General features: G+C 45.2%; 1 protein-coding gene across 1 annotated transcript; it reads right to left on the bottom strand.

Moving 5' to 3' along the window:
- Positions 1-1375: 1375 nt before the first annotated feature.
- On the bottom strand, positions 1376-18876 carry LOC122458423. Its single transcript, XM_043507043.1, has 2 exons — positions 18832-18876; positions 1376-2478 (listed from the first exon to the last, which is right to left on the bottom strand). The coding sequence occupies exons 1-2, from the start codon at positions 18871-18873 to the stop codon at positions 1447-1449; spliced, it is 1074 nt and encodes a 357-aa protein (XP_043362978.1). The 5' UTR covers positions 18874-18876; the 3' UTR covers positions 1376-1446.
- Between the last annotated feature and the right edge of the window lie 893 nt (positions 18877-19769).

Here is a 19769-nt window from a genome sequence, read left to right as displayed (position 1 = left end):
AACATGATTTTGGCAACTAATTGATCTTTAACTATTCATGGTAAATAGGCCCATGGCCTGTGATGGGATGTTAGATTGGGTGAGATCTGAGTTACTAAAGAGAATTCTTTCCTGGGTATCTGGCTGGTGAATCTTGCCCACATGCTCAGGGTTCAGTTGATTGCCATATTTGGGGTTGGGAAGGAATTTTCCTCCAAGGCAGATTGGAAGAGGCCCTGGGTTTGTTTGTTTTTTTGCCTCCCTCTGTAGCATGGGGCACAGTCCACTTGCTGGAGGATTCTCTGCACCTTGAAGTCTTTAAACCTTGGTTTGAGGACTTCAATAGCTCAGACATGGGTGTGAGGTTTATTGCAACAGGGGGTGGATGAGATTCTGTGGCCTGCATTGTGCAGGAGGTCAGACTAGATGATCATAATGGTCCCTTCTGACCTTAATATCTATGAGCCTCTGAGAAGGGAGAGAATCAGAAGTTAATTCCCACCGATATCCCCTGCAGTCTACACCTTCATTTCTAACTCACTTGTTGCAGTTAGTCAAAGTAATTGTAAAGGGGGACTCATCATCCACTGGTGTCTGTTTTTGTACTTAATGCTAGAATTCCTTGCAATTACACCTAACCTGATTATATTTCCATCCTCTGGAACGTGTAGCTGAGGGCTCTCACTCCTCCATTACCATGACAAGTTTGTCTGTAGAGATGGTGGTGATGATGATGATAGAGGCAGGTTTTAAGGTAACTTAATTAAGTAGTGCTGCTGGTGTCCCTAGCCTTGTTCTATGCTTTGTCTTGGTCTCTGCAACTGGTCCCTGTCTCTGGGAGAGTCAGCAGGAAGTGTGGCACTGCAGAGTGTTCTGCAGGATGTGGGGCAATTTTTCAACTTCCTGGTGATGCTTATAGACAGTAATTTCCCAGTCACTACTCACTTGTCTTCCTCACCCCAGTATATTCAAAGCTTTGAGGCTAAAATCAACTCCCCTCCACTGGCTTCCTCTCCTCCTTTCTGCATTAAATTCATTATCCCCATCACCAATAGTCTCACTGGGGAATGGATTATTTTATTCTTGAGGTTCCTGCAAACCAAAGGCTGCATGTCAGATCAGCTATACACTGTTTGCAAGGCACTTTGAAATTAGGTGATGACAAGCCCTGTGCAAATACTTGGCTAACCAATTCATCCTTTTGCCAGGCGATCGGAAATGAAGATGTTGCAAAGCGAAGTGCCCACTGTAGCACAATGAGGAAGAATCAGAGACCAATGAAACATTACTTTTATTTCCTATTGTTGCTCTATAAGATGGTAGCATTAGCAGATTGGCAGGTGGACTATTGAAAGATCGGGCTCTAATGTCCTTTATTGGGCAAGTGTGTCTGTGTCTAATGTTCTGGTGCTTTGCAGAGTTGGACTTAGTATGGGGCAGCATCAGGGAGGAAGTTGGGCATGATGTTCAATCTTCTTCCACCTGAATGATGTCCCCTAGTGCCATCCTTCGTGTAGATGGTCTCGTCACAGTGAGAACTTCGTCTGCCTCGTCTTGGCCAGCACCCCGCCTCTGGTGCTTTTTGGCCATGTTCTCGAGGAGCTTGCTTGCATCGCTGAGGGTTTTTTGTGTTCGTTGACCTGCAGTTTGCTGTTTCACCTCCTCTGCACTCAGTCTCGTGGCCTTTAAGGGCTTGGCTTTGCTGAGCTCTTCCTGTTGCTCTTTCATCTGCCTCAGTCTAAAGCGGTGCCGGGCAGTGTCGGGGTTGGGGCTGTGACCATCAGGAACATGTGTGTCCTCATGCAGGCCAGGTGCTTGGAAGGTGTTGCCCTTGGCTTTGGGGTTTAATGGCGTACCGAATGTCACTGGGGCATCTTCGATGGCTGACTTTTTATCCAGCTGGGAGTTTGCCTCTGTGGACAAGATAATTTGAACCTCGCACAAGGGCTTGGTGCCTTTAGATGAAAGGGGCCCATCCCCGTACTCTAAAGTTGCCCTCTCACTCAGCTTTATCTTATTCAAGTTCTCCAGTTCCATCTGGGCCAGATTTTTGACCCTTTTCACATGGGGCTCACTGTTAATGGAACTGACGCCCACCAGCTTCTGAGCAGCCAGCTGAGCTTCTGCCTGGATACTCATAATCTTCTGGAGCTGGGCTTCTTTAACTTCCAGGGGCATCTCCAGAGGAGCCAACTTCACCGGCCTTTTCAGGGGTAGGTTCTCCAGGCTGCTTACGTCATCTGCATGAAGTAGGCTTGGAGAAGTAGACCTCTCTTTTGTTAGCATCTCAGCCCAGAGTTTTGTCTCCCCTTTGCTTGACTTCATGTCTACAGTGCTGGGAGGAGGAGGATGAAAACTAGGGGTTCTGGGCTCACTCCTGTTCTTTCCACCTGGCAAGAGTAGGATAGGGTTTTTCTCAGGCCATAGATTCATGACAGTAACTTCACTAACTGTATAGCTGAGCTTGGACCTCAGCTGTTCTTGTGCCACTGGAGCAGCCTGTAAGAACAACAAATGTGCAAACAAGTCATGGTTGTGGGTTCTATTCATTGTTACCTTTAGCATTTTTAAATTAAAATTTGAGAGCTTGTGGAAAGTGCTGGATGGATGTCCCTGAAGACCAAAGCCCCTTAGCCACAGAACATCCAGCAGCAAAGTGAGCTTCCCTCACCCCTCAATGCCTTATGTCTTGTCAGTCTACATAGGAGAAGGTATTTCAGTCTCCATATGCCTTCAGTACTTCTACTGAGCCTAGCTACAAGCCTGCCACTGCTGCCAGGCATGGCCACCCATCTCTCAGCTGCTCCATGAACTATCTCTGTGCTTTCCTCCATCCTGCCCCTACACTTGAAATGTCCATGCTGAGCACATGGGCAGTGCCCCAGACAGCTCCTCCCTTTGAATTCATTTCTACCGTGCTATCTGTGAGGAATGCATCTCATTTATGCTGATGCCAAAAAAAATGAAATCAATAACACATAACATCTCTGCCTATTCTCCCCTTCTCTATGTTCTTCTATCTCTGTATTCAATGTCAGCTTCTCAGGGTAGGGACTATGCCTTCATATCTGTCTGGAGCACACGTAGCACATCCACTGATCGATGGTGCGTAATAATTGTGATGGCTATCTTTGATGCAAGAAAGAGTTCCTAGCAGGTATGCTCTGTTGCCTAAGTGTGCATCTATACTTCTGCTGGGGATGTAATTAGCAGCTTGAGGCACCGTACCCACGCTAGCTGTACCACAGCTAGATCACTAACTAGAGAAGTGAGGACACAGTGGCGTGGGCTTCAGTGTGGGCTGCCCAAGTGAGTAAGTTTCCAGGAGGTGCAGGTAGGCTTGTGCAGGCTGTTCTGAAGCCCGTGCTGCTACATCCCCATAAGGATGGCCATACTGGGTCAGACCAAAGGTCCATCTAGTGCAGCATCCTGTCTTCTGACAGTGGCCAATGCCAGGTGCATCAAAGAGAATGAACAGAACAGGTAATCAAGTGATCCATCCCGTCGCCCATTCCCAGCTTCTGGCAAACAGAGGCTAGGGCCACCATCCCTGCCCACCCTGACTAATAGCCATTGACGGACCTATCCTCCATGAATTCACCCAGTTCTTTTTTGAACCCTGTTATAGTCTTGGCCTTCACAACATCCTCTGGCAAAGAATTTCACAGGTTGACTGTGAGTTGTGTGATATACTTTCTTTTGTTTGTTTTAAACCTGCTGCCTCTTAATTTCATTTGGTGACTCCTAGTTCTTGTGTTATGAGAAGGAGTAAATAACACTTCCCTATTTACTTTCTCCACACCAGTCATGATTTTTTAGACCTGTCATATCCACCATTAGTTGTCTTTTCCAAGCTGAAAAGTCCCAATCTCATTAATCTCTCCTCATATGGAAGCTGTTCCACACCCCTCACCATTTTTGTTGCCCTTTTCTGAACCTTTTCCAATTCTAATATCTTTTTTGAGATGGGGTGACCACATCTGCACACAATATTCAAGATGTGGTCATACCATGAATTTATATAGTGATATTTTCTGTATCTCTTTCCCTTTCTTAATGATTCCCAACATTCTGTTAGGTTTTTTGACTGCCACTGCACATTGAGTTCAGAGAACTATCTACAATCACTCCAAGATCTCTTTCTTGAGTGGTAACAGCTAATTTAGACCCCATCATTGTGTATGTATAGTTGGGATTGTTTTCCAATGTGCATTTCTTTGCATTTATCACCATTAAATTTCATCGGCCATTTTGTTGCCCAGTCACCCTGTTTTGTGAGACCCCTCTGTAGCTCTTTGCAGTCTGCTTTGGACTTCGCTATCTTGAGCAGCTTTGTATCATCTTCAAATTTTGCTACCTCGCTGTTTATGCCTTTTTCCAGATAATTTACGAATATGTTGAATAGGACTGGTCCCAGTACAGACCCCAGACACCACTATTTACCTCTCTCCATTCTGAAAACTCACCATTTATTCCTACCGTTTGTTTCCTAACTTTTGGATAGGAAACAAAGTCCTCACTGTTGTATTTAGTGAGCTACTTATGGTATCACTAATGTGGGTACATCTACGCTAGATACAAGTCACACCCCCAGGTGCAGTGTACACACATCCTTAGACTATAGAGTACCTGCTATTGCCCAGGTTTTTGGCTAGATTAAAGCTAGTGCAGGTACATCTGAAAGAGTTGAAAATCACTCCCAGGCCTGCAGAGTAGACTTACCCCAGGTGTGTTTTTGTTTCCATCATACTCAGCTATGAGAAGCTGGGAAATAACGGTTCACTTGCTTACTCAATTTTGTCCTTTTGCATTTGACAAATGTTGGGTTCCCTTCCCCCAGCTGTGTGCGGTGGAGCTGCTAATTAATGCACCTGCTGTGTGATCTTGAGCAAGTCACTTTTCTGTATAATGACAGGTTTCAGAGTAGAAGCCGTGTTAGTCTGTGTTCGCAAAAAGAAAAGGAGTACTTGTGGCACCTTAGACTAACAAATTTGAGCATAAGCTACAGCTCATGAAAGCTTATGCTCAAATAAATTTTAGTCTCTAAGGTGCCACAAGTACTCCTTTTCTTTTTTTACTTTTCTGTCTCTTCCCCTCCTACCCTTTGTCCATGTTCTCCATTGAGATTGTAAACTCCCTGGGGTAGGGATTCTCTTATGTGATTGTACAGCACCTAGCACAATCAGTTGGGGCCTCTAGGCCCTACTGTAATACAAATGATTTATAAAACACATTAATTTGTTCTCCCTCTGCTGGCTGGAGGGTAGTATTGCAGAAGAGCATAGGCTATTATATTCCACATTCTCTCTAAGCTCATCTCACCAAATCTGACTGTGCATATCTCATGCCTGTCCACATCTAGTTCCAGGTCACCATCAACCGTGGGAATTTACTTAGAGTATCTTGGCAACGGTGTGAATTAATTAGGATACATAAAAAGAGCATTGTTTTATTAACTGACATCCCTTTACCTCCCATCCTTCTCCCACCGAGGCACCTGGGGTTGTGTACATTTCCGTAAAAGCAGACCAATACAATGAAAACATCAGTGATACTTCCATCTAAGATTCAAACACAAATCAAATGGGGGAGGGGGCACTCAAATACAAATGAGCTGTGAGGAGGGAAGGTAATAGATATGGGGCCCAACAGTGATCATTCTAAAAAAACACCTTGGTTGAAAAATGTTTGAGGTACTCTTAAAACCTGGGGATTGAAAGGCTGAGCTGGATTTCCCAGCCGGGGGTAGATGCCATGTATCAATGCCCCACAACACACAGGATCATTCGACAGCTCATTTCTTTGCTGAGTTGCCATGTGTGGGTGGGATCATCATTAATAAATGATGGCTAGAGCGCTCCACCTCAGTGTCTCTCCAGGAACCGAACACAACACATGGCTTCAAAAACTTCCAAAACAATCAGTGGAACCAAATCCAGCCTGAACCAAACTGTGCTATAAGGGGCTACAACTTAGAATAGAGTCCTCCCATTAAACAACTATAAAGTACAGCCAATAAAGTAGTGGTTACTAAACTCCATTCTGTATGGAACATAAAATGTCAGCTGAGCCTGTAAATTATTTCCCCTTGCCTCTTTCCTGCTATGATTTGCTTTGCTTTTATATAAGTTTGAGAGAAGTAGGGTTGAGTGGTTAGAGCAACCCCTATTGTATTCCTGGGATGGAGTGGGGGGAGGAAGAGGGGAAATTCTCCCTTGGGCAGATTCTGTACGCCACCTAAATCCCACTAAAGCCCTGCCTGAGCTCAGTGCTCATGGATAAATTGCACCCTCCGTGACCCTCCACATGTTACTTAATAGCCTCTCAGAATATGCATCTCTAATGTGTATAATACAACTGGAAGCTTAATTAATTAATAGGCCCAATCTTGTACAGATAGCTGCTCCATGCACAGACCTCCCCTTTGAGTAAATGAGTCCCGTGTACAGAGCAATTACTTCCTGATCCTAGGACCAAAGAGACTGTACAAGAAGAATGTTTTACCAAAACGAACATATGTTTTTGTTTGGAAGCTGCAACCATTTGTGTAACTTCATTACTTTCCTCCATGGCTTTAAATGGAAGGTGGCTTCTGTAAAGATGTGCACGGAAGTGGAAGGGGAGCTATGCAAGGCTGGCTTCTAAACAACAAATGCTTTATAATTAACCTCTATTTTATCTAGGCCCCACAGGAGATCTTGTTACCCAGCGCAGTTACCAGAGACATGAACATCTGTGGTGATTGCTTTACCTGCATTGCAAGGATCTGCCTAAACAGCTAGTTCACATACAGAGGGTGGGATTTTCCAAAGAGCCTCAGGGAACTAGATGCTTTTTAGAATCCCATGCACAAGCTGTGGGGCTTGCCCAAGTAGGCCAGGAATTGGTCCCCTCAGACATGTGCTATGGGGGGCAGGGTGCCCTGCCTGTGTGTTTGTCTTCCCACCCCTCTCAAAGGGATGGAATGGGGTATCTTCAAAGCACTACCCCTCTGCCCCAGTTGCCTGGGATTGTGGGGAGTGGGGGTGGGAATGATAGGCCGAGTGCATTGCCAGTGGGATGCACGTTGGCCCCCCCACAGCACCCAACAGGACCTTGGCCAGAGAGGTACTAAAAAAAAAAAAATTCACTCCCCTGAGTGACGTAGTTATACTGACTTAACCCATGGTGTAGACAGAGCTTGGTCGACGGGAGAGCTTCTCCTGTCACCATAGTTACTGCCTCTTGGGGAGGTGGAGTACAGGAGAAGTACTCGTATCAGTGTAGTAGCATCTGCATCACTGCCACATTTTAAATGTAGACCTACCCTGGGTCTTGCGGTCACCTGTCCATGCCAAAGGTTCTGCATTGCCAAGGAGTGGGGTGGGCAGTAGGGGGTCATGTAATGATGCAAATCTTAGAGAATCTGTGGGTTTTGGGAGCCAGACCCCTCTTTCATGTGAGGGAGGAGGGCAGACCACCCCACTACATAACTCCATATGTGAATCCTCATGGAGTTTTCCTCTTTCTTGGGTTTGACCTCAGGAAGGGCTAACCTGATCTTGGTATTATAATGTTAGTCTCTAAGGTGCCACAAGTACTCCTTTTTTCTTTTTGCGAATACAGACTAACACGGCTGCTATTCTGAAATAGGAACATTAGGTACATCACATTCGATGGGCTTTCTTTAAAAAGCACTGAACTATATTTGTCTTAGTCACGCTTGTGAAGTTCACACACTCTGCGGGCTAGGAGCAAATTTATAATCTGTTGTGAAAAAAAAAATCAACAACCCTAACCCCTTCCTTAATAAAACAAAGTATTAAATCCCATTGCTGTGGGATAATCTGCAGCAATAAACAGTTGGCTGTTACACAACTCAGTCACTTTTCTTCCCATCATCGCATGGAACGGTTGAGCATTGCGGTTCAAAGAGGATGACCGGGATACTGAAGCAAGCAAGTTCACAGATCAAATCCCTCATCTTATCTGGTTGAAAGCTGGGCCAAGAGACCAAAGAGTCCCAAGGTTAAATCCTTAATTAACTCAGAGCCATCTTCAAGATGCCCTGATTCGCCATGTGATCTGTGAAATCCAGAAGTGCTGGTCCCTAAGCCCCTGAGGCACATGGAGAGCCCTTCAATGGGCTGTCATGCAAAAGGCTGTCATGTCAGACAGGAGAGAGGAATGATTTTTTTTTAAAGATTAAAGCACAGATGCTTGAGCACACTGCAAATTATGCAGGTACAGTGAGTGACTCTGATCACTCTGAATGAAGATAATGCAACATAAATATGGCCAGTGCTCCCAAATAACTCCCAGAACAGGAGCAAACAATGCCAAGCATCCCACTACATTCACCAGCCCTGCCAGTTATCCTAGGGGAAATATCAAAACAGCAGAAACTTGCATAAGCACATCAGCACTCATCACCTCAAACCATTTTACATGATGATGTTTTGGGGGATGGTTCTGGGGCTGAAGCCCTTGGCTTTCGGCTTTGCTTCTTCCACCCAGACCCTGCACCTGGAGCAATAGGGTTTGGGCTTTGGCCGCTCCACCTGGGGCAGTGGGGCTTGGGCGGGCTCAAGTTTTGGTCCCCCCTTCTGGGGTCATATAATAATTTTTGTTGTCATAAGGGGCTCGCAGTACAATGAAGTTTGAGAACTCCTGACCTAAAGGAATACACTACACAACATTACATGACTCCTTCTACAGTGGAAAGGGAGCGAGGCTTTGATCTCACACCAGTATAAGTCAGAAGGAACTGTTGGCCTCAGTGGAGTTATCCAAGTGACACTGGTGCAGCAGGTTCAGAAACAGGCCTGTGGAGTCTATGCCTTGAGAAAGATACCATGAGTATACCCTGGCCAATGCTGAAAGATAAGACCCCCATGTTGCTCTAGAGACGTATGAGCGGATTTTTACTGAAGTTCCCTTGTAGGTCTGTTAAAACAGTTTCTAAATAATAACAACAGCAAGCAGAATTTTCAAAAGTGCTTAGACAGGATGGCCGATGTGTGTGTGTGTGTGGGGGGGGGGTCTCACTAGCTTATGACTTGCAGGACCTGGGTTCAAGTGGCTACTCCACCACAGATTTCCCGTGTGACTGTGCCCAAGTCACTTAGCCTCATGGTGCCTCAGTTCCCCTTCTGTAAAGTTGGGCTGAAAGCACTTCTCTCTTTCACAGGGGTGTTGTAAGAACAAATACATTGAAGATAGCAAGATGCCCAGATAGCATGGTGATGGGGGCCAGATCAGTACTGAAGACAGACAGATTTTGGGTGCTCAACTTTAGACATGTTAATGAGGCCAGATTTTTCAGCATATGGATGTTCTGAAAATCAGGCCCTTTCAAAGTTTCCCAAGTTGGATATCAAAACACGGAGGTCCCCAAGATCACTAGTTGCTTTTGGAAATCTTTGCCAATAATACTGACTGTTTATGTGATACTTTACAAAGGTGGGTATCATTATCCCCTTTTTATGTGGCTTCCTATTTGGCTAGGGATTGGGGCATCACAAATGTTATGATACATTTAGTACGCACCGCAATTGCATTCTAGAATCGATTTTTATATGTTACGGAATACATTTTACAGGTGATATTATAGGATCTGGATTTACGACAGTTAACTCAGAATGGTGTAGTGTGGGCTTAATTAATTGTGTTTGTAAAGCTTTTGAGGTCGTTGAATGAAATGGGCTCCAATATTGTTATCATTCCTCTCCTCCCCATTGTTCTAATTGCTTTGCTAGGTCCCCATCACATGCCTCAGAAGAGACACTGCTACTTCTCACTTGGTTTTCATTTATAAGAAACAGAGAGAATGTGCACCTTGCCCCACTCACACGCTTCGCAAGTCACGTGGTCTGCCAAGAATACCAAAATGGTGATTCTATCATCCAAAAGCTCCTGTATCTCTGCTTAGAGTTATACAACAAGCTGTTTTGTTATTTAACTCTTGGCAGGCTTTTTCCAGTTACTTTATCCATCCACAGCGTTGTTTAGTAGGGAGACCATGGGTCTAAGTACCAGGCATTCCCGTGTCCCAATCCTGTGCATTATATTGATCCCTGTATGACCTTGGGTAAGTCAAGTAAGCTAATGTTTTCAAGCTTCAGCATGTAACTAGGGACCCAATTCCATATTTAGGCCAAGGGTGCCTACATTTAGCCTCCTAAATCCACACTTAAGCATCTAAAATAGTGACATGATTTTCAATGACAGCTGCTGGGTGTTGAGCACTTTTGAAAATCAGCCCATGTATTTATGTGCCCCAAATAAAAATTTAGGAGCCTAGCTTTGAGGACACAGCTTTAGATACAGACTTCTTATTCAGAAATGCGGAGCCCCTTCAGTTCCCTTTCACTTCAGTGGGACTCCATGCAGGAGTAAAGGTCTGCACATGCAGAGAGGACCAAACTGCAAAGTTCAAACCCAACCCTAATGCTGCAGAGTATATCTTAGCGCAGGCAAGATTCTCCCACAGCCACACGTAATCTGTAGAAGCAGAAGAATAAAATGCAGACTTGCCTTCTAACTACCAGCTGCTTCAGAGTAGCAGCCATGGTAGTCTGTATCCGCAAAAAGAACAGGAGTACTTGTGGCACCTTAGAGACTAACAAATGTATTTGAGCATAAAGCTTTATGCTCAAATAAATGTGTTAATCTCTAAGGTGCCACAAGTACAGCTGTTCTTTTTACCAGTTGCTTCATCACACACACAAAAATTCATTCCCCAAATGATAGTGACACAAATAGAACTTACAGAGACTAATAAGATCAAGCTTCTACTATAGAATTTCCAGTTTTTCTCAGTTTAGGACCTGGCACTATAAAGCCAGCCAGACATAACTGCTTGTTACAGTGGAAATTCCCATCTAGAAAGTAATTTGTTCTTCACCCTCGCAAAGATAAGAGAACCCAGTGCTCTCAGATCAGTGATAGCCGCCCAGTCTACAGTACTCCTTCCGTCTTCCTGTTCTAAACTCGCTCTGTAGCCTCAAATAGATCCAGGCAAGCAGGCCCAAGTTTTCTCATACCCTGTCTGCAAAGAGAGGGCTGAATTTGAGGAGAGATTGAAGATTTTCAGGTATTGGAACAAAAGGTTGCTGCTCCCAAGCAGATAGCTCAATAGAGGCAGAAAAGTAATCTCTTGTGCCAGACTCTCTGATTAGCTGAGCTATGCTTAGCACAGGGATGTAGGGGAAGTGGCAATAAGTTACATTTACATTCTCTGGGGCCTCTGAGAAGTGGTGTGGTCATTGGCATAACATAGCTTTCACTAGATTGCACGCCGTCCCAAGGAACAGTTCTAGCAATCAGGGGATCTACTGAATATAGCACCATCCTGGCTGGCTTCCTTTCTCCCAGAAATGCTCCCTGCACCAGGTTGGCCGTGGTTGCCATAGGAGCCTAGAAGGGGGCACTGGAGAAACCCTCAGGAAGTCAGCTTCCCTGATTTCAATCTGCTTTATACCAGGTGACCAGCCAAAGTCTACCCTGCCGCTCAGACCCAGTTCCTTTAAAGGGTGGTGTTGAGCCTTGAGCATTCACTTAGCTCCAGTAATTTGCCATCCCTCAGGATGTGTTCTGAAGCTACTGTTCACTAAAAACTGTCACTCTGTTAATATGTTTTTTACATGTTCCTGTTCGGCTGCAAGCAATGAGACAATGTTATTGTAGTGTTGATGTTAAAGCAGAAGTAAATCATAGCACAGGTTTCAGAGTAGAAGCCGTGTTAGTCTGTATTTGCAAAAAGAAAAGGAGCACTTGTGGCACCTTAGAGACTAACAAATTTATTTGAGCATAAGCTTTCATGAGCTACAGCTCACTTCATCGGATGTATTCAGTATTTTCCACTGAATGCATCCGATGAAGTGAGCTGTAGCTCATGAAAGCTTATGCTCAAATAAATTTGTTAGTCTCTAAGATGCCACAAGTACTCCTTTTCTCTTAGCACAGGTAATCTGCTGACACTTTGAGACAGTGGGAGAACCAATACAGCTTCTTTGCCATAAGTTATTCAAACACACCTGGGAGTCTGTAGCTTTCTGACTTCTCCCTTAAAACATACCACTTTCTTGTTGAATTCTTAAGGGTTTAAGACCCAAGGAGGCAGGAAAAAGCCCATCCACTTATCCATAAATGCCCTGGATGATGATAGAGTTTGATATCTCTCCTTTCCCAAGCTCACCATTTCTCCCACCCTATCCCCTTCCCTCTTTGTGTGGAGGGATCTTGATGTAGCTGATAGAACATGTGGCTGGTAGTTAGGATATTCAGATCCCCTGCCACTGACTTGCAGCATGGCCTTGGGAAATCACTGAACATCAATATGCTTTACAGTTACTGAAGATCTTACAGTGTGTTTTTGCAAGAATAGGGATATCTGTTAAACATGATGTCCTGGCCCTATTCTGATCAAGAGATATCCATTCTCTTCCTACCTAAATTCCTACCTGTAGTTTCAATTCAAAGCAGTATTTTTCTTCACGTCCTGTCCTAAGATGTTTAACATTGTTGTGAGCTGTTATACAGCCGTTGTGGTCCACTCAAGGAGTGGCAGCATTTCAGTGATAGCTGGATTCCTGTGCGTGCAGTTTGGAAAATGACATAAGCTCTTCCAAATGGAAGGCAGAATACATTAATCTATGGCATGAAAATATAATGCATGTGAAAGTAATAACTGTTTATGTATGAAACAGATTTAATATATAAACAGGGCCAAACCACACCGTGAGATAGTTACTCACATAGCACCTACTGAATTCAGCTTTTTGGCAGTTACATCAAGTAGCAATTGGATAGAGTGACTAATGGAAACACTCTGGATTTGAATAGAATAAGCCTCTGATAGTAGCTACTGTACCATTAAAAGAACCAGACTCTCTCAATAGTAAATCTAACCCAAACAGAAGAAACCACCAATGATTAAAAAGACCAGTGAGAGCGTATAACAGCATCACCTTGCTGCTCCATTCCAACTGACGTCAGACAAATAAGATTAAGTAAAGACGTACTCAGCTACAGTAAACCCTTAAACATAGCCCCATATTGCAGATATTGCCAGAATCTTAGCCCCCACTCTGCTTTCTTTGCTGAGGCAGTGCACAGTGGCAAGTAATTTCCCCTAGGCAGGCAGCTGATAATTCCACATGGCACAGACGGACACTGCTCCCTCCTACCCTGCACAAAAGGGGCATGCTGGGGTGGGCAAACTAGGGATGGAAAGGTGCGGGATGTTCCATCTGCTCCCAGGTGGCACATTGATCCCTAAGTTGCCACTGCATCTGGCATACTTTAAAGCATCCTTGAGGCTGCTTTAAGTTGTACTGAGTGTTGTTTTGGCCCCTGGATGGTCCAGGATCGGGGGACAGAAAGATTGTTTAGGGTCAATTTCCCTCAGCTTTGACAAGTGTAACCTGGACTCTGCTGAGAGCTCCAGGGCTCATAGAAATGGTGCCCTGGTCTCATAAAGAATAACAGACCAGTGCAAAAATAACCCCAAGGGCTCACCAAATGCTCGGTGACATGCAGTTAAAAAACAGTGACCACAGGTGCAAAGCCTGCTGCCTGACCAATCAAATGAGCGTCTGTTTAAAAAGTGACATCACCAATATCTGTACCTCTATTAAACTGCACAAACATCCAAGAGAAAACACAGTTGGGAAGAAACAACCTAAACCAAACTGAATTCCTAAGCAATCCAAGTAGGACACCAATCAGCAAATGAAAACATACACCCACCATAAACGTCTAACCCCCAACCACATGCAGTGCCAAACCCACTCCCACTGTAGCTCGTAAGCATCAATGACTGTGGTCAGGCCATTTTGGGTGAAATCCATGACCATGCAGGTGCCAGCAAAAACCCTATGCCCCACTTAACCCTCTCTAAATGGGGTTGAAGTGGGACTCAAATGGTGGATCGGCTTCTGCGAGGCCTCAGCACAAGGCACAATTCATCCTGCATTTAACCCATAGGTTTTTCCCTGTGGATTTAGTAGGTAATGTGTTTTTCTAAGGGCTTTTTCACACAGCTAAAGGGACCAACATAGCTAACCTGGAATAGCTCCTTATGTGAACACACTATTCCAAAATAAAAATCACTTTCTGTGCTAGATTAGCTAAATTATACCAGACTAGCTTTAGCAGAAGAATAGAGATGCCAGTCAATGTCTCCTATGTAGACCAGGATTAAGATATTTTTACTGTGAAACAGTTGGTGCCAAATTCTGCTCCTGCTTTTGTTCCTCCTCTTCCTAGCAGATATAGCCAGGCTGGGTCCTGCTCATTTCCAGCTGCTTAGCGTCTAGACCACAACTCTGTGGTGCCTTGAAGGAGAAGGCTGGTGCTGAGGCCCAGCTAACCACATTTATACACAGGGCCCTGACCTTACACTCTTATGACGCTTGTAGCCTCATTCAGAGCCATGTGCTTCAGGGTGCCAAAATCCCTTTCAGAGTTTTACCCATGTGAAAGACTCTTCTCTGCGAGGTTCCTCTGGCTACTGCCCATCTCCCTCTAGGAATCACAGCCAAGCTTTACAAAAGCCACCAATGATTTTGGGTTCTTCAATATTTTGATACCCAATTGAGGACAACTTAAAGTGGACTGATTTTCAGAGGATGGGTGTTCAGCACTCTCTGAAAATCAGGGCTTTTTCAGATGGCTCAAGCTCAGAACCCAAAAAAATGAATCCCAAATTGCTAGGCACCTGTGAAAATCTTGGGCACTATCAGCAAATAATTTCAAGAGCGTTCTCCTCTGTCCCCAAGCTTTTGGGGAGAAGAGAGAACCTCAGGGTTTTGCCCACCATGACACTCCATCTGTGGCCAATATAATGTTTTGCTTAGACTTTATGGGAGGTCTGTGTTCATCATGCATTCACTTACAACCCTCATTTACTGGGTGTGCTGTGTGCATGTCTGGAGAAAGAAGTCGTTGAACTAAGGTTCCAGTCTGGCAAATACTTACACATGTGAGTAACTCCATGCACGCAATGACGCGAATAGTCCAGTAGGCTTGAAACCGCCTACTCGTGAGTGGCAGAGGGCAAACACAAGGCCTATGCAGCTCTTAAGTCCCAGGTAAGACCTTAAAATGGGGCTTAAGTGGAGCCAGAGTCTTGCCCTGACCCTCCAGCAAAGGAATGAATTTCACCCCATGTGAGTAAAGTGCTCACGTGTGCACTTGCAGGGTTGGCTCGCGGGTCTATGTAATGCCATTCCTTTCATTCCAGTCAAACAACATAATATTCAGTGTCCGTGATTTACCAGAAATTTGCTCCCTCCCAGAAAGATCACACAGAAACCTATCTGGCTTTCAGCATCCAATGACCTTACTTCCTAGCACCTGATAATTGCTGCTCCTCCCACTCTGTTTCCCGACAGATTTTCCTCCGAGCTTCCACACTCCACCAGTGATGGAGGCAATTTCTTCCCCTCCCAACTGACCTGGACAGACTTTTGGTTTCTCAGTGACTGAAAGGTGCATCAGGTCATCTCCGTCTGATAGACCCAGGTCCCAAGAAACCTGCATTAATTCTCCCCTGACAATGTTACCCATTCCAATGTCCCGTGCTGCTGTTTCATGCCATCAGAGTACACTGCATGGCAAAGTCTATCCGAGCGTAATATGCTTATGTAAAGGAAGTTAAAGCTATTGCATGGGACTTGTCTTAGCTGGTGGTTAGAGGGCAAAGAAAGGGCTCTGATTTGCTTCTGTCTCATATTCTTGAATCATGAGTTGAAAATGGGGAGGAGGAAATATCAGATCCTCCCTGGCTGCTGTAGGTACCATCAACATACTTATCATTGAGCAACCCAATTGGTTGGGTAGCCAAAATAGTGTAGGTCCGTGCGAATAAGTGCCATGTAGGTTTGACTGTGCTAGGAGGAGGACAATGTGACTGCCTGCTCTCTGTTTGTGAGACCATCTCCTTGACAGCAGATGCCTACACCAAGTGGAAGTACAGTACTGCCCACCATTCATGTTGGGTTTGTTACAGATGGTGAAACAGAGGCACTGAGTGACTGTGGCTCTGATCCAGCAAGGGACTGAAGCACATCTGTCCCTATAAGCAGGTGAGAGTCCCGCTGACCTTGCTGCATCAGAGCCTAAGCGACTCTTCCAGCATCACACTCTGAGTTAGTGGCAGAAATGAGTCCTAGCTCCATATCCCATCTTCTTCTCCATCGCCCTGCCCCATCTCTCCAGTTGCACCTTCCATCGCAAGAAGCCATGTGCCAGAGAGAGAGAGTTTTATCCATTTTGATGCTTTTAATAATCCAACCTCCCTAATGGGCTTAATACACGAATCTCAACTATTACTCATTTTCCTACCCTATCTGACAGATTAGGTTTGGTTTCTGCAGCTCTCAGGCAAATGACGCAGTGATTAGACGGGCATAGTTGATGCCACATGGTTCTTGTTGCCTTCACTAAAGATCATGCTCCACTTCACTAAAGATCACTTTGAACAGCTCCTTCACTGGAGAAGGAGGAACGGCAAAGGGGTCAGGCGAGGCTGTTAGCATCATTCAAGAGGACCTTTGGTCACTTCAATGTGACAAGCAGCACCTTGAGTAGCAGGGATGAAGCTATTGTCTCCGAATATTTATTAGGTTATTTTAGGCCACTAGACTCTACTTCTGATGGCTGGTTAAGAAAAGCAGCTGAGCTGCAGTATTCAAATCTAGATGCCAACTAGCAAGACCTCCAGTCATGTTAAAGTTCCTTCTGGTATTGAAATGAGAGTGAACAGACATCGATATAAGTGCCATCTGAAGGCTAAAATCAACCCTCCACCTCTTCAGAATGTACTACTGTTTTGGGGGTCTTTTGCCACACGCAGAAACTTGTGAGGAAAACAGCAGCATGCTTCCAAAGCTACCATGATTCTAGGGTGACCAGACAGCAAGTGTGAAAAATCGGGACAGGAGGTAGGGGGTAATCGGAGCCTATATAAGAAAAAAAACCCAAATATTGGGACTGTCCCTATAAAATCGGGACATCTGGTCACCCTACATGATTCATGCAGTCACTGCTGTGCCATGCTATGCACGTACAGTATGTATGTGCTGCCGTGTAGCCACTGAAATACAGCAGGTGTCCTGGGCTCTCACAGCACCCAGTAAGGGTATATTGTGTAGAACACTACACACCCTGCCTTCACCATTCTGCCACAGCGTGTGCCATGCAACTACTGCTGCCCTTTGCTGTGGGACAGAGCGCTGTACAGTCACCCCTAGCCCTTGCCACACTTCACACATTACTGCACCACGATGTGCAGAATCAGGTGCTGCTTTGCCAGGCTGCGATTAAGTCTGTGCTGCACAGCAGGGTACAGAGCACACTGTCTGCTGTGCCACACCATGAGAAATCCATGCTGCTCTATTATCGTTGCTGGGGCAGAGCATGATGCGTGCAATTCACAGCACACAGAAGCACAATATTTGGCCGTCTGGCTAATATAGGAAAAGTGCCAGCTTGGGAATCCAGGCACTTACACAACTCCCTGCCTTTTCAAGGTGTTACTCTAATCTTCTATCAACATAGCGAAAAAGCAATGTGACTAGACCCAACAAAACCTGAGTAGTAAACACAGGTTTTCCCAAAGAGGCATAACCGGTCTCTGAAGATCCAAGCTGATACCCAGTGGAACTGCAGCTAGGAAACTCCAGATTCCGTTGGCATTCTTGGCTTCTACTGCCCTCTCTGTGCCCTTTTCTTTTGGCTTTTTTCCTCCGTATTTCTCTTTCAAATGCTGAAAAATGATGCAATCGTTCTCTGGCTGCCTCCCCTCCCCCCGCATTAAACCATCCAGTACAGTCCTCTTAGCCCTGAGGTCTCCTAAAGTACAGTAGGAAGAATCAGGCTGAAAGTCGCCATTAAGACTTTTCTCAGTAATCAAAAGTCTGGGGGATGTGGGATAGCAGCAGAGCTATTCGCCTCTAAGTCACTAACCTGGCCCATTTTGGTAGTGACGGTGGTTTTCTCTTCTGGGAGTTTAAGTACAGCTGCTGGTTCTCAGGGGACCGATATCCACATCAGAAAAAGTTACTAGCATGTTTTTGTTATGGAGAAGTCCTACAGAACTGACTAGGAATGAAACCAGTGGGATTCTATAGAAATAGTGCCAAAAACATACAATGAGTTTATTAGAGAATTCTCATTGCATTGTGCTGGATGGTTCACAAATGCAAGATCATTTCCTGTTAAATTCTGTACACTTTCCCCATAAGGATTGGCACTGTCACCCTCCCTGGCAGATGCCAAAGGCTGAACGGCCATGGAGACCAATTTACTTTTGTACCCTGAGAGTTGGTCCCGCTAAGTGAGGACACTGGGGGAGGAACGCACAGGCAAATCCTACACTTGCTGCTATATCACCATCCTTTTCAGGATAGCTAGAGGGCTTCAGGCCTGTCAAGCCAGCAACTTTTGCCAGCACTAGAGCACTCTGTCACATCCTGGATACCACCTGAACCAAACCCGAACATCTTTTAAGCCACTGGAGACACTTCTTCCCAGAGGTTCTTCCTGCTCCGGCCACCATGGTAAACTCCCTTTTAAACCAATGCTTTTTGGGGAAGGTTTTAATCTGTTTTTACTGCATATGCTGCACATTCAAATCTTTACATCATCCTTCCGATGATAATGCAAGTGCTGGTTCAATACCCCATTTACCAAGTATGGTAGGATTAATTTTTAAGGCCCTTCTGCCCTGATCACTCTTATCAGCCAGGGCCTCCTGTCTTGCTCTCAGCTTTTTTCAAGGCAACATTTTTAAAGGCAAAATTTCATCATCTCGCTAAAGCAAGAATCCCAGCTCATCAGCAAGACCCCAGCTGCTCCTATACTCACCAGCCGGCCTGGCAGTTCCTGTTTTGCTCTTTGTTTTATCATTCCCAGCTGTGTCTCTGGCTGCCAGCGAGATTTATGCATTTCGCTGTGTTGGAGCTGCCGTTGCAGTGCGTGCTGCGGCAGAGCGCGTCTCTTCACTGGGGATCAACGAGGGCTTTCAGGGATAAGTAATAGGAGGATTAGGGTCAGTTTTATACAGGCACTTAGGAAAATTGGTCCAGGTGGATTCTGAATGTCAAAAAGACAAGTGTGAAAATGGTGTTTTCCTCTGATTTCCCTGAATACTCCCTCTGCTCCCATGCTGTCTTTCTCTCCTGCCCCCTTTATCTTTTTCTTCCTTTTATTCTCTCCTGGTTTCTTTTCTCTCCCCTCATTCTCTATCTCCCTTCCCTTCTTAGTTCCCTCTCTTTCTGCCTCTGTTACTTTCCCTCTATCTTGTCTCTCTTTCCATTTGGTACTGGAACAACCTCTAGTCACACGGGCCACAATTTTTAAAATTTGTTTCCTTCAGCCTGTTTTGGCACCTACATAAAAGTGGTCTGAGTTTCATAAGTGCTCAGCACCCAGCAGTTCTCAGTGGGGCTGTGGGTCCTCAGCACTTCTGAAAATCCGGCCATTTATACTGTAACCCACCCCACAGCCAGGTGTCATGGAGCACCAGCTACGAAGTGGCACAGTGCTATAGGCACTCGGAGCAGTAGGCTCAATAGGCTGCACCATCGGGGGCTCCCAGGAACACTCGTAGGTGATAAGTAACAGAGAGGGCACCTTCACCAGGGCCTCCAGAAAGAAGAGGTGCAGATACCCGCAGCACCATTGCTTCAAATTACAACATAAAGAGCAGGTTTCAGAGTAGCAGCCGTGTTAGTCTGTATTCGCAAAAAAGAAAAGGAAGACTTGTGGCACCATAGAGACTAACAAATTTATTTGAGCATAAG

Source organism: Dermochelys coriacea, chromosome 2, assembly GCF_009764565.3.
Source record: "Dermochelys coriacea isolate rDerCor1 chromosome 2, rDerCor1.pri.v4, whole genome shotgun sequence".
Lineage (NCBI taxonomy): Eukaryota > Metazoa > Chordata > Testudines > Dermochelyidae > Dermochelys > Dermochelys coriacea.
Note: the sequence above shows the minus strand (reverse complement) of the source record. Positions and strands in the feature narration are given on the sequence as shown.

Bases quoted from the DNA above. Each gene is read 5' to 3' on its own strand.
- LOC122458423 (XM_043507043.1), bottom strand. From the start codon at position 18,873: ATGATAAAACAAAGAGCAAAACAGGAACTGCCAGGCCGGCTG. The intron at 2,479-18,831 runs GTGAGTATAGGA...TTGTTCTTACAG, and splicing joins AGGAACTGCCAGGCCGGCTG to GCTGCTCCAGTGGCACAAGA.